The sequence below is a fragment of the Orbicella franksi genome, chromosome 5 (genome assembly GCF_964199315.1).
Source record: "Orbicella franksi chromosome 5, jaOrbFran1.1, whole genome shotgun sequence".
Taxonomy (NCBI): Eukaryota; Metazoa; Cnidaria; class Anthozoa; order Scleractinia; family Merulinidae; genus Orbicella; species Orbicella franksi.
Window position 1 is genome coordinate 2,673,238 of NC_138149.1, and position 13,620 is coordinate 2,686,857.

The 13,620-nt window shown below is 40.6% G+C and overlaps 3 protein-coding genes across 4 annotated transcripts in view; 1 reads left to right on the plus strand and 2 right to left on the minus strand.

Moving 5' to 3' along the window:
- LOC145486923 (polycystin family receptor for egg jelly-like) overlaps positions 1–13,620 on the plus strand; it is a 231,845-nt gene that overhangs the window by 145,614 nt on the left and 72,611 nt on the right. The window lies entirely within an intron of this gene.
- The window catches only part of LOC145486912 (uncharacterized), a 142,515-nt gene that overhangs the window by 8,349 nt on the left and 120,546 nt on the right, over positions 1–13,620 (minus strand). The gene's annotated exons all lie outside the window — the stretch shown is intronic.
- Positions 7,386–13,564, minus strand: LOC145488683 (transformer-2 protein homolog beta-like). 2 transcript variants are annotated; one of them, XM_081467606.1, is made up of 8 exons: positions 13,428–13,563; positions 11,556–11,848; positions 11,317–11,368; positions 10,977–11,105; positions 10,415–10,474; positions 8,724–8,839; positions 8,443–8,567; positions 7,386–8,262 (listed from the first exon to the last, which is right to left on the minus strand). In XM_081467606.1, the coding sequence occupies exons 1-8, from the start codon at positions 13,464–13,466 to the stop codon at positions 8,252–8,254; spliced, it is 825 nt and encodes a 274-aa protein (XP_081323732.1). In that variant the 5' UTR covers positions 13,467–13,563; the 3' UTR covers positions 7,386–8,251. The 2 variants fall into 2 exon arrangements, with proteins under 2 accessions (XP_081323732.1, XP_081323731.1); XM_081467605.1 differs by lacking the exon at positions 7,386–8,262 and having other exon boundaries at positions 8,269–8,567; positions 13,428–13,564.

The following is a 13,620-nucleotide window of genomic DNA, read 5'->3' on the forward strand; positions in this document are numbered from 1 at the left end:
ATGAGAAAACTTACGTACGAAAGCTTAAGGACATGACTTGCTTTAAAGGAGCTACGTCACGATTTGCGCTCCTTCAAAAAACTAGCCTAGTTTTTCAAGTTCGTCATTTGCAGTCCTCGTTAATCTTTGCCATCCTTAACGATCCTCATTCCGTTTTGATAGTGTTCTTGACTCCTAAGTGTTTTCTATCCTAGAACGCGATCATTTTAAGCTTTTATTGTATTTAAAGGCAACTCTTTACGACCCTAAAAATGGCCCTAAAAATCGTGACGTAACTCCTAAAATGTTGTTTATTCTCGCGTTGCGTTATCGTTCACACTATCGATGTTATTCCTATAATTTTTTGTAAAACAGCTATATTTTCTTGAAATACAAATGGTTTGTTTCGTTTTATTCCAGTGCGAAATATCGTATTCCAAACTCACATCTTGTAATAGTATAGACTTGTCTCAAAAACGGAAATTGTTTGAAATCATCAGGTGTTTAATTTTTTAGTGTTTCTAGTTTTTGTGTTTCTATTCATACGTTCGTCCTATTATTACCATGCTGACTCGTTTTATGACAGTTTACCTTTGATGCAAGTGGGCGGAAATACGAAATATCATTAATCTGAACTGCGGAGAAAGATATGAAGACATAATTGATCATCGCAATTATACACACAACTTGAGCAGTTGTGAAATTAAAGCCTGAAACAAAATTCAGGCCTGGACGGGATTCGAACCCACGACCTCTACGATATCGGTGCAGTGCTCTACTAACTGAGCTATTAAGCCAACTGGGAGCTGGTCACATTGTGAGTTCGTAATATACCCGTAGATGGTGAAGAGTGCAAGTGAATATACGAAATATCATATAGTTGAACTGCGGAGAAAGATATGAAGACATGATTGATCATCGCAATCAAAACCGAACAGCCTGAAAAAAATTCATCTGCGACCAGTTCCCAGTTGGCTTGATATTATAAAAGAATAAAGGAATATCACACCTGAATTAAATAAAACGTTCTGCTCACAGTAGTCACTCTAGTGTAATTTGCTCAACAAAATTTTGAATTTTGAATCTTGAATTTTAATTTTTTTTTCCTTGATCCGATCCGTGATCCGGTCCATGATCCGGTCCATGATCCGGTCCATGATCCGGTCCATGATCCGGTCCGTGATCCGATCCGCGATCCGGTCCGATCGAGGTTTTGTCGACGCCGGGTTTCGAATTATCTTTCGCTCTCTCTATAATTAAAGCATTAACCATAAGACCAAGAAAATTACTTACCATTTAGACTACTCAACCAATTTCAAACCGTAGTAAAACCAAAACCAAAGTAATTGCCTGATTACTTTCCACACTCAACTAAACTGAAACCGCTCTATTGGTTACGAACGCCAGCCATATGATACTGAACAATACGACATTAATTATTCCTCTCTACTTCTTTTATATCTTCCGTAGCTGACTTATGATATTTCAATTTCATGGCTGGTTAATAAAGAAACGAAGAATCTAGCTTGGGCTCAGTTTTCAAGAGGCTTTACTCAAAATGGCACGTTTGACCCAAATGATTAAAATTGCTAGCAAATCAAAAACCGTTTATTTTTTTTAATTTAGTGAATATTGCGTACCAAGACGTCGGAACACCGCTGCAGCAGCAGCTAAATCATCTGAAGAGCTTGCCATTGACATGGCTTTTTCTGCAACTGGGTTCTTAGTGTACCTCATGGATTCGCCGCGCTCAATGCCTTTGACCATTTCCGCGTAGCTGGTGAAAGACGGCAATACGGAATTAAAAATTCTGCCAAGTCACGAGGGTTTTATTGAGCGTTTTATTTCTTTCCAAGGTCTTTTGAGGTTGGGGGTGGAGAGGGAAAGGTTATTTTCAGTTCTTAAGTTTATCTTCAGAAAACATCGAAACTGTTGTTCAATCATTTTTATTTAAAAGCACGATTTATTATTCAGGTGTAGCCTTATTTCACTCTTTTGAATTATTGGGTAAACAGTTAATGGCCTCCAAATTAGAGTTGTGAAGTTTCAAAGTTGGTGGAGTTTTAAGAAGATTTTAGAAAACAATGGCGTCACGGAAATAACGTGATTTCCCTGAGAGAGTTTTCCTCAAACACAAATCCAGAATGACCAGTGAATGTTGCGTTTTTAAGTACCTCTGGCAGAGTGTGGACGGAAAACATTTGATGCGATTTTAGAGTGAAACCTGTGTTTTTCAAATTCCTCCCGTGAAGTGTGCGCGGGGTCTAACTTTGCACCTCCAACCGTTTGATTGACAACAGCTGAAATCTGAGACTTCGGTGTTCCCGAGGGTAACTCTGTAGAACACTCGACACGGCAGACTGGTTTTGGAAATCCACATTATTACACCACGCGTGCGTCGATAAACTCGGCGGGATACGTTCCCGGGTTGAGGTGGGGGGGGGGGGCACTCCCTTATAAGAGCTATATAGGTATGAGCGGCCCCAAAGGGTATGGTTTTTTAGCCGTTTTGGTCATAAATAGGGTATCGATTTTAGCCTATTTTGGCCATTTGGTCATAAATAGGGTATGGTTTTTGCACTCTAGCCTTGATATGGGTATCTTTTTAAGAAGAAGCCACTTTTTCATCATTATCAAATTAGCAAAAGCCCTTCACAAATTATGTTTACGGTAATTTAACATTGGTCTGAATTAGGGAACTTATTATAACGCAGGTCTGAAACAGGGTTTTAATTTAATGGTTAGGTCATAAATAGGGTATCGGATTTTTTGGTCAGGTCATAAATAGGATAGGGAATATCGCAGATTTTGGTCATAAATAGGGTAAGGGTTTTGAGAAGCAGGCCGCGCACCCCCATCCAACTTTTCTGGGAATACCCGCCCCCCCTCCCCACACCGGGATACGTTCATGTCGGGAAAGAGACAATTACATTCTGGGCGATATGTAAAATTAATTATATTCGCAGACTTTGCGAATCATTTAATGTTCTGTTGCCGGCATCGACATCGCATGTTGTCCCCCAGAGTAATTATGGTGATGACACAAGTTCGGGAGTTAGCCTGCAGAACAGCCGGATTAGCGGGGCAGAGAGCGAAACGCTGGAGTGAAAGGCGATACAATAGCGCAAAGCGCGAGACGAAAAAAATCCGGTTTGTTTCGTCTCACGTTCCACGCTTGTGTATCGCGTCCCGCTCACTGCCCGCTAGTCCGCCTGTTCTGCAGGCTAAACCAGAGAGGACTCAAGTCTAGGGGCTCATGGATTATGCTCGTATAGAATCGAATATTATGCTTTCAAGGGTCACCTAGGAAACCAGTTTAATATTATGTTTGGCTGGTAATATGCTCGTATATTATAAATGACTGACTTTCCCTTACAGTTCAATGTATTATTAAATGAACACATTCTTTCATAACTGGGCTGTGTCTTTCGTCACCATATCATCGAGCCCTGCACTCTTTGCTTGCCACTTTTCACCAAAAAATTCAAAGGCACCTGCGAGACGAGGCAGATGTTTCGGCATGTTTATCCGTCGTTCATTTCTGAAAATATTACTATTTTAGAAACCTAACAGAATTATCATGCGTGGGTTTAGTTATAAGAACGATTTAAAATATACTGAACCCAGTAAAAGATTTTCCTGCTACTCAACTGGTTATTCGAACAATAGCCGAGCCTTAATACCCTCCGTAATACCTTTACCGCGTAATAGATGAATCAGTGCCAATTTCTGGCGGAGGATGGTTCGGGTTGCTAAGCTACAATGATTAAACAGTAAGTTAAGATAATAATGATGCTCTTTTCCACGCTTTCCTTCTTCAGGAGGAAGTAACAAACAGTGTCTGTTACACATGAACGATATTATGTGAGGCTTGGTTTACTTTAGGAACAGGATCAAAACCGCTTTGATAATCAGAACCATAAAGCAGATAAACATTAGCCGGAAATTGAATGTCTGCCAATCTTTCTGGTTTTCTTATTTACTATTATTTTCTGTCGAGCGGAGGAAAGGGGCGGAGGGAAGGGGCGGAGGGAAGGGGCGGAGGAAAGGGGCGGAGGGAAGGGGCGGAGGAAAGGGGCGGAGGAAAGGGGCGGAGGAAAGGGGCGGAGGGAAGGGGAATCCCGGGGAGTGGGAATAGTGTTCCCACGTCCCTCAAGCTGTCGCGTTAACTGCTACTGCCCGCTTTTTTAAATTTGCTGGATCCGCCATGCAAAATTCTAATCCTACGTTTGATTCGGTTGTAGTGTTCGTATGAAATATTGCGCTTTTTTCTCCAACTCGTAACGTTTTATGACTGGCCATAGCCTCGTCATCTCTACATTGTTCTACACAAATTTAATTACTTCTTGATGCTTTTTTGTTTGTTTTGTGGCGGTACCTGCAAAGTAGCGATATTTGAAACTTTGAAGATATTTTCGGCCACGGTAATAGCCTGTGAACAAGCAGCGACGGCGGAAAAAATTGAGCGAGCGAAGAGAGCCGACGAGCGCCAAAAACAGAATTCAGCAAGCGGTCAGCAAGCTAAGCGTGCAAGGTAGGACGGGGACTGCGGGGCAGGACGTGCTTCGCTCACTGAATTCCCCCTCCGCCTCGCCTCGAGATCGTTAGCAGGCTACATTAATGAAGATTACTTACTTACTTAATTTGATGCGGTGCTTTTACAATAGAGCTGATAAAATTTATTTGCCCCTCAAACCCAATAGATATAACTACGCCGAACAGCTTTGTTCAAATTGCAAGTCAGCACTGGGAGCCGCTACCACAAGACAAGATGAAGACAAAGAATAGGAGGAGATAGTCATGAATTACCTATTACGTCTAATGACCGCTTCTTCGAATTAACCAATACTTTGAAAAGAAAAGAAAAGAAAAGAATACCGAACGTAAGACTATAGGTTAAGTAAGCGATAGCGAAGACTGTTGGGTCTATTTTTAGTTCCTCTCTCCCCTGCTCCAGGGGGTGGGAACAAGAGAGACCCTGGGTACGAGGTTGCCATTGCTCATCCAAATGCTTTCTGGAATTTTCCAAGATGGCGCACTGCTACGCTACCCACTATCAACAATAGCCTGCGTAGCAAGCGTTTCTGTGGAGTTCGGGAGCAAAGAATTACAGCGCGAAAAACGGAGCGAGTAAAGGAGGGGGGGGGGACGAGTAAAGGAGGGCTCTCGCCCCATTTTCCGCGCGGGCAAAACACCGAAAATCCCGTTCCTCGGTCTTTCTTTGCTCCCAAACCCCACGGAAACGCTTGCTACGCAGGTTACGGGGTTTAATTTGCGCCGAAATTTTGCCTTTGCATCTACTCCCTCCCTCTTCCCCAGAGGAAAAACCTGACTTGAGCCCGCGATCCAATCGAGAAACCAGTACCTGGTCGGCGATAAACTTCAAAAAACACGCGACTTTGAACTCTTGACCTGAGCCCGCGATATGGTCACGTGATGCTGGTCAGCAGATGCCTTGTTCTGACAGCTGTCAATTAATTACAGCATGGATGTCACGTGACGACCAAAAGTTTTGAGATCGATAGGTTACCAAATTTTCTAAGGTATGGGGTTCCGCTCGCGCGCCTCTGGTGCGCAGGAGCTCCGGTATGAACCAATGAAATTATAGGAAACTATATCCAGTTCAAGTTTTAGCCTGGACTGTCAAGATATCATGTCACGAAACCGGCTAATTTCGTCTTTCAAACTCAACATCGAGATTCTCCGGAAAAGAGAGTAGCTTGGTGCTTTCCTCAGGACTGGCCAGCAAGTGTTTTTAATCTTCGCCGCTCACGACGTAACTATTTTATTGAAGGAATGACCAGCCCATGTATACCCGATTCCTTACCTGGCAGAGAAACAAACGAGCTAACCAACTGCTGAAACGCTTCACCTCTCGTCGTCCCCCGCGCGCATTACATCCCTAATCTTCTCACTCGCGCTTGCTACCCGCTTGTTATCCAATAGTGTCAAATGCAGGGGATTGGGAAAAAGGATTCATGTACAGAATAACAATACCAAAATGGAAAATTTTGTTTAAAATGTAGCCTGTACACAGACCCTCTATTTTTTCTCGAGTTCGTCGAAAAAAGCAAGTTTAGCGAAACAGTTACCCGGCGCGTACGACACACCCGCTAAAACGCAATGGCGTGGGGCTGATGAAAGATCAAGATTAAAATGCAGTCCAGTGACTACGTGTTTGACACTTCTCTCGATCGTCTAGCCTAGCCTACTTCAAAGTCAAGTCTCAACTTAGTCGACTGATCCCAACGTAACATGGAACTCAATAAGGAGTCATCATTTTTCACACAACAAATACCTTTATTCAGCTTCAATCACGTGACTGAGGACCGGGAACTAATTATGCCAGAGCTTTTAATGTTGAACAACACTCAACGCTCTTTTACTCTCCATCACAGGCGTTACTTGGGTCGCTACCAATAGCAGTGGTGAACCCAGATAACGGTAAGCACTCCTGAAATATGAAATGCGCGCCTAACAGATCCGATCTTCAGTGAATCCCGTATTTAACCCCTTCACGACAGTAGAGAAATGGTTGAATTACCAGCAGATAGGTTTCTCTTTGGAGCGAATTAGTCTACAGAACAGGCGCGGCTTAGCGGGGAAGAACGTGAAGCGCGGTAAACGAATGAAGCGCGCGAAAGCCAACTTTCTCCTTCGTATGAAAACGACGGCATAAGAAGTTCCTTTTCATTGGACATTCCTCAGCAGTTTTAGTGATTATGCGATCCCCAAAAAAGTGCAAAGAAATGTTCACCTGCTCCGATTACGGTAAATTCGTTCAAACGCCAATGAAAAAATACTAGCGACTGAAAGGCCTCGTTTTCGAAGCAAAACTTTGGCGCAAACATGAAAAACTGAGTTTTCCACCTTACCTGCACGGAATAGAATCGATTTCTTCTTCCGTAATTCTTCGAATCGCCGGTTCATAATTTCAACGATATCTTCGTTTGCAATATCTTCATTTTACTTGTAGAGGTCAAGCTAATTTTTCCGTTCTTCACCTGTCCTCTACAAGAAGCGATTTTCAGGAAATTTCTTCCCGTCTTCTTTCTTCTTCAACTTCGCTTTCTTCGCGACATTTTCTTTCTTCGCAATCTTCATTTATTCTTGCCACGACTTGGCGACTTTTCTTCCAAAACTTCCCTTCCTTTACTACTTCATTTGCTCCTCGAATCGATCTCCGCTTTCTTTTCCCTTCCTTTCCGAATCTTCCCCTTTCTTTCTTCATTTTCTCCCTCGTTTCTCACTTTGAACTTAATTGCTTCAATCTTCAATTTTTCTTCTTTCTTGCACTACTTGCAAAATTCACAACCAAACGTTGTCTTCGCTCTTTCTTCGAAATCTTCATATTTCGTGCTTGTTTCTACCCTGTCGCAGAACAAAATTAAGTTAACATCGACAAACGAGCTAAACGATGCACTTTATTTCGCTACAAATTTTAAAACAAATAAAATAACTGTTTGATTAACTCGGCAAAACAGTCATCTACAGAAATACTTGACAAAACTGATAAATCAAAATATCCATTGGGTAACTTACGCATTTCCAGCCTCAAAACATTTCAGTGAAAATCTAATGACATTATTTGTGTTCATTTGCGTCCTCCTAACTAGAAAAATACTGGTGTCAAGACTCACCGCGCACCAAGGGCCAAACGAATTTTGTTTGTAAAATAACAACATGTGACGGCTTCTGGCAACGGAACCTTTTCACTAAACTTATGAATCACTTATGTAAGGATCTTACAAGGAAATAACACACACGCCAATGTTTTTCCACTTAAAAGTTCACAAGTTAAAGGTCTCTTAATAGTTGGACCAACAAAAGCATTGTAAAGAAAGACAAACTACGACGATGAGACTTTAAAAAGTGCTTGCTTGAGCCTAACTAGAGCATTACTAAGCATAATACAACAAAGTGAGCTAAACAGAAGAGTAATTTACATGGAAGCGTTCAATTGAAGGCTGCTTGTCAAGCGGTCTTTCTTCATTGCGTGACAGTTTGGTGACATCTGCAGGAATGTTCAGATATCTGTCACGGACAAATCTAACCAATCACAAGTTCTTCTATCATATTTAAAATGGCGGGGGATCACAACCGCACACATGCTTCCTCAAGTATCTTTTACCTCAGGGCAGATCAGAACTATTGTAGCTAAAATAAGCTCTACCTTACACCTATTCCTATGTAGTCTTATATTGTCTAGTGATAATCTACAGACAGATACATGTAAGCATTGTATAAATAATACCACACATCTCGCTCATTATCAGTAACGACCTGAAAGAGACAAAAGGAACAAGTCAGTGGAAGAAATAACAAAACGAAACAAAACCAACATGACCAGAAATTACCAGAAATTAGTTGAATAACATTTGTTAAAGAAAAATCAAACATTGTCTGCTTGTAAGGAGGATGATCTAGCATTGGATCATGGCATAAAACAATGTCCATACTCACGTGGTGGTGTATTAGAGCGAGAGCGATACCCACTGCTACCATAATAATCTCGATGACGGTCCCTTGAATAGTACTCCTTGTCACGGCTGTAATCATCATAGTGACTTTTCCGGTAGTTTCGGTGCCTGGAAGAAAGTCAGAGGATTGTAAGCATTTAGCAGCTAGTCTGCAAACACCAGGTATATGCAGGTTATAAACTTGACTACTAGTGTTGTGGCAGACAGGGCTGTTAGTAAAAGCCTTGACCCTTCACACCCAACAACAACAGTACTGGAACTTACTGTGTGGCCTTTCCCATGTAGACTCCTGGAGTAGGAGTGTGAGCTCGTTTGGTGATGGAGTAATCAACACGTATTCGCCGACCATCAATTTCTAAACCATTGGTGCACTGTTTTGCCTGTAAGAGGAAAATAGATGGGTTTACAGGGTTCAAACGGAAGATTGCAACCTTTTTCCAAGGACTTTTCATGGACAAACACCAATAAATTACTAATAACAAGTGATAATAGAAACATTTGCACATGGGCACCTTTCCAACTAACAGGTTTTTAAGGCCGTTAGCTTTTGCTCCATCTCACTACGCACAATGACTGCTAGTCAACTTGGTTTTGGCTTGCATTGCCACTTGCATTTGACTGGCCAAGTAATATCTTTGTTGTTTTACAGTGTTTACAAGTTGTTTGACATCAGGAAAAGAAAGATGCTAAAGTATATATAAACCAACTTTGCTTTTGACTCAGTAACATTCACTGTTCGAGTGACTTGTTAAAACTTTTCAATGTATTTCCTAGTACAGTTGTGCATGTACAAGTAAATTTCCTTTTTAAGCTCTGTTTTAATCCAACTCAATGGCATTTGTGGATACTCCAAATATCTGACACTTCTTTTGACAATCTTTTTTCTCATGCAAGGAGTGGCGAATGGTAAAGGCCAGTCTTTGTGAGAAAGCGAGACTAACAAGAGAGAAAGTTTGCTGAGAAAACTTTCAAGTTCAAGCCACATTAAGATAACTGTAAACTAGGGGTTCCATATTGGAAGTGAAGTGCTGCGCCATGTAGAAAGACCGTGGGGGTGAGACATAAATATATCACATGGATACGAGTGCACTAACCATGAGGCCACTGCACCTCCACCAGGGGATCTTAAGTTGGTATATGAAGCTTTTATCTTTGTGGTGCCATACTTTAGATGCCACCAAGAGGAATGAGCAACACAGTTCAAGAGGAAAATACATGCCATCTGACATTTTGGGGGGAAAAATGCAGAAGAATGTGTCGATTATGCAGAAAACACACTGGATTACATGTATGTAGAAATTTTAACAGCTAAAAAAATTGATAATAAAGCCTTTCCAGTGTACCGAACAACAGTGAAACGAAAAGCACTTCAAAGTTTTACCCACATTTTAAGCTCTTTACCAGAGTAAACTTATTAAACATCATGCCTGCCAACTTTGACATATGCTTGATCTGTTTCCAGTATTTGTTGACCGGTATTTCTTCATTTAACACAGGTTTTCTGTAGAATTTTACATGAAGAATTTGTTGTTCTGTTCTTGGACTTCTGCAACTTAGTAACCAGGCATTACATTGGACAATGAAAAATTGGTTTCCAGGCTCTTCGCCTAAAGTTGGTTGGAACACCTGGACTTTAAAAATTTGTCATGAACAAAATGGCGTGTTTTCGTCGCTGTTTTTAGGAGATCAACTACTTCAAAATAATCAATCTCTTTGAATGCTTCCTTTTGCATCAACAACTGTACTCAATGAACGGTCAAAGCACAAGGTCTCAGATTCAAGTTGATCCATCCCAAATTCACCAATCGCAGACTTTCTACGTAGTGAGGCCTGGGAACTACTGACAAACAGACAACCTGAAGTCAAGATAACAGGACAGAAATAGGAGGCTGCCCTATGCCAGCAGCAAAAATATGACATAACTAAGTCAGAAAACAAATATCAGTGCAACCAACCTCTCTTGCATCTTCAGGTGCTTCATAGTAGACAAATCCAAACCCTCTTGACCGGCCACTCTGCATTATTGAAACAACATAAGTAAAATTTTACATAGCACCGGTAAGAGTGTGTGCCATACTATACATGTAAATAATTAGTAGCCACTCAGCTGTGTTCTATGATTGGTTCTCTTGTCATTTTCTCTTCACTGATAAACAATGGTCACACACACTGCTCTTGACACTGACAATTATTCTTAAATTTTGGCTTAAAAATACACAAATTGTAGATTTTGGGCTGTTAAGAGTGTCTACTAAAACAATAATTTAACTATTTGCCCTTGTTTTCTATGAGTGATAGTTAGCTCCCTAGCTTTGTTGACTATTCGCCCATAGAAAACTCAAGCTCATGGTCTAATTTACAGTGCTATCAACCACTTACATCTACACTGATTTTTCATATAAAGACAAGTCACTGGCTGGGTGGGCTGGCTATTGATCCAGTCTGAGAATTGTCTATTCCTGCTTCATTAACTCTCAAGTTTCCAAGCCATCATGATACATGTATACAGTTTCATACCTGGCGATCATAGACAATCTGGATTGATTCAACAGTGCCATATTTTTCAAAGTACACTCTTAAATCTCGTTCAGTAGTGTACAAGCTTAGTCCAAAAATTCCAAGGCAACAGCTCACTTCTGGGTTATCCTGTCATGAAAAGAGGAATAATATCAATTTATTATTAACTGCAGTGAAATCTGCTAAAAACAGAACTCAGTGAACTGAAGAACTTTATTAATCAGGATAAAACCATCAGCAGAGCTGCTGGGGTCATGCATTAGAGCAAAATAAAACATTGTCAAAAAATCAAAGAGTCTACAAGTTATAAAGACTATGCACATTGAAAAGTTAGAATTACCCGACTCCCAACATGACGTTTCCTTGAGGACAGGGGTGAAACACTTCTTGATCTGATAGAAGAAACAAAAACAAAACTATACTGTTGAGTAACTGAGAGAAATATTAATGTTTAGCATTTTTAGAGATTTAAGATCAAAATAATATTGCTTCAAATTTCCCCCAAAACAGTGTAAAATTTCTAAACCAACAGCACCTGCTATATCTGGCAATACTATAAACACATACAACATACAATACCTTTTGTGCCTATAGTGATATGGACTGCGAGATCGGGATCTTCGCCTCCTCCTTGAATGTGAACGTGACCTGCTACGAGAACGGTGTCTGCGTGAACGACTTCGACTCCTTGACTTTGATCTATCTCTGGAATCAGATCGGGAGCGAGATTTTGACCTGGAACGGGATCCTGAACGAGACCTTGAACGTGATCTAGAGCGAGATTTTGAGCGAGACCTTGAACGGGAAGCTGATCTGGATCCTGCTCCGTTGTACTCACCAGCTTGCTCTTCATCATCTCTATCACTGACATCCTGCAATGTTATGGCATCAACGGTTCATTCAATAACATACATATACTTTTGTCTAAGAAACAAAATACAGGGGACTCATTAACATTTTCAGTAGGAGGGCAACTGGTTTTCACAGGCAGGCAAAAGGTTTTGAACTGAACTTATTTATAACAAAAACGTTCCTGCCCAGCCCTAATGAAACCCCTCAGTGGAATATATGTGCATACGCAAAGAAACTAAAAGTCATGACACTAACAAGACTCTGAATAATTAACTTTGGACGGTCTAATGTACATTTGCTGTTTAGTTTTAACTCTCACTAGTCTAAACAAATTTTTGCAGAGGAAGACTACCTGTAGAAACTGGAAAACTGCTCTTTTTTGAGAAACGAAAAGCCACCATAAAAATTACTGAAACTGAAAAACCACTGAACACAATGATTAAAACTGCAAATTCACAAACTTGAATCTGCTCAGCTTGATACAGCAGCAGAAGACAGGTAGGTAATTTTCCTTTTTGAGGGATCAACGCATTTTCATTTAAAACCGCTGCCTGAGAACTATAGGTAGACAAGTAAATATAAAAGAAAAACTAAAAATTGCAAGAGATACCAAAACCAAAAAAACTGATATTTTAAGCTAAAACTGCAAAGCTGGTGTAAAAATTGACCAAAACCGTAAAACTGAAAAACTCCAATATCCAAATCTTTGTAAGAGAAGATGGATTTGCAACAGTTACAATCTATCATCGTAGAGTTAGCCTAGTGCCAATGTTATAGGGTCTAATGGCTTTAAGTTCTGACCGCATTTAAGACATACCAACTCTAGATATCTAGCCGCCAACAGGGACTCTGAGTTCTGATTGTCATTCTCTGGTAGATCTCGCAAATTATTATCATGCCAGTTAGGATGATTACGAGGTTAACTTTCTCTAAATTCATGCATTTTCAGTGAGTATTCAGGTTTCAAGAGAGGTTCCCAGTGTTATTTTAATTCCTCTGATTTCCAGTTCATACAGAGTCTGGCCAAAGAAAAGGTAGAAGAGCTGTGTGGTTAACTTAACATATCAAGTTAAAGCCCAACTGAACTCTTATTACAGTTTCACACATTCCATAACCATCTAATAGCTAGTATAAGTTCAAAGAGGCACACATGAATTTTCTGAACTACAGTACTAGGCACAATTCTTGAGACGATTGTTTTTCCCACTAAAGTAAAATTTTAACTGTTTAAAGGGAGACGGATCTCTCATTCGTAGCATTCTTGACTCAACGAGTTCCCCATTTCAAGAAATTGTTTGAGATCGTTATTTCATAAGCTTGTAAGAAAGCTAAAAAGCTCATGCTGGCTAGCCAAAATAAAAACATAAACAAAATAAAATCAACCAAGAAAACCACCCGAGGAATTTGTCATTTAACTACAGTTTGATGGCTTTTGATGCCGTTCTCGACAACAGCCATTTGCTCTAATGGCAAACGAAGATTGTCAGTCATTCAAACTTGTGAAATTGGTGAGCAAAAACCCAATAGTTTACGGTAGCCAAAGTTTTGTTTATAATAAGCACATTTTGGCGCATAAAATGAGCCGAATACTTTCCTTACCTTTTCTTCAGAACCATTTCTATCATCTGTATCACTCATCCTCGCTTCAAGCTATATTAATATCCACAAATGTGAGCTGATTGCCTCAAGAAGCTAGACAAATCTCATTCAACTGAAAAGCAGATGGCGCGAGGGACGACCAAGCCTTCCCAGTGTTCTAAGCGCCAAAAAGCGCCCCGGAGAGAGCCGAAGG

Coding starts and splice junctions, on each gene's coding strand:
- LOC145488683 (XM_081467605.1), bottom strand. CDS start 13,466: ATGAGTGATACAGATGATAGAAATGGTTCTGAAGAAAAG. Junction 10,475..10,976: donor AGATTGTCTATGATCGCCAG/GTATGAAACTGT, acceptor TCAATAATGCAG/AGTGGCCGGTCAAGAGGGTT. Junction 8,840..10,414: donor CACCTGAAGATGCAAGAGAG/GTTGGTTGCACT, acceptor TTCCTCTTACAG/GCAAAACAGTGCACCAATGG.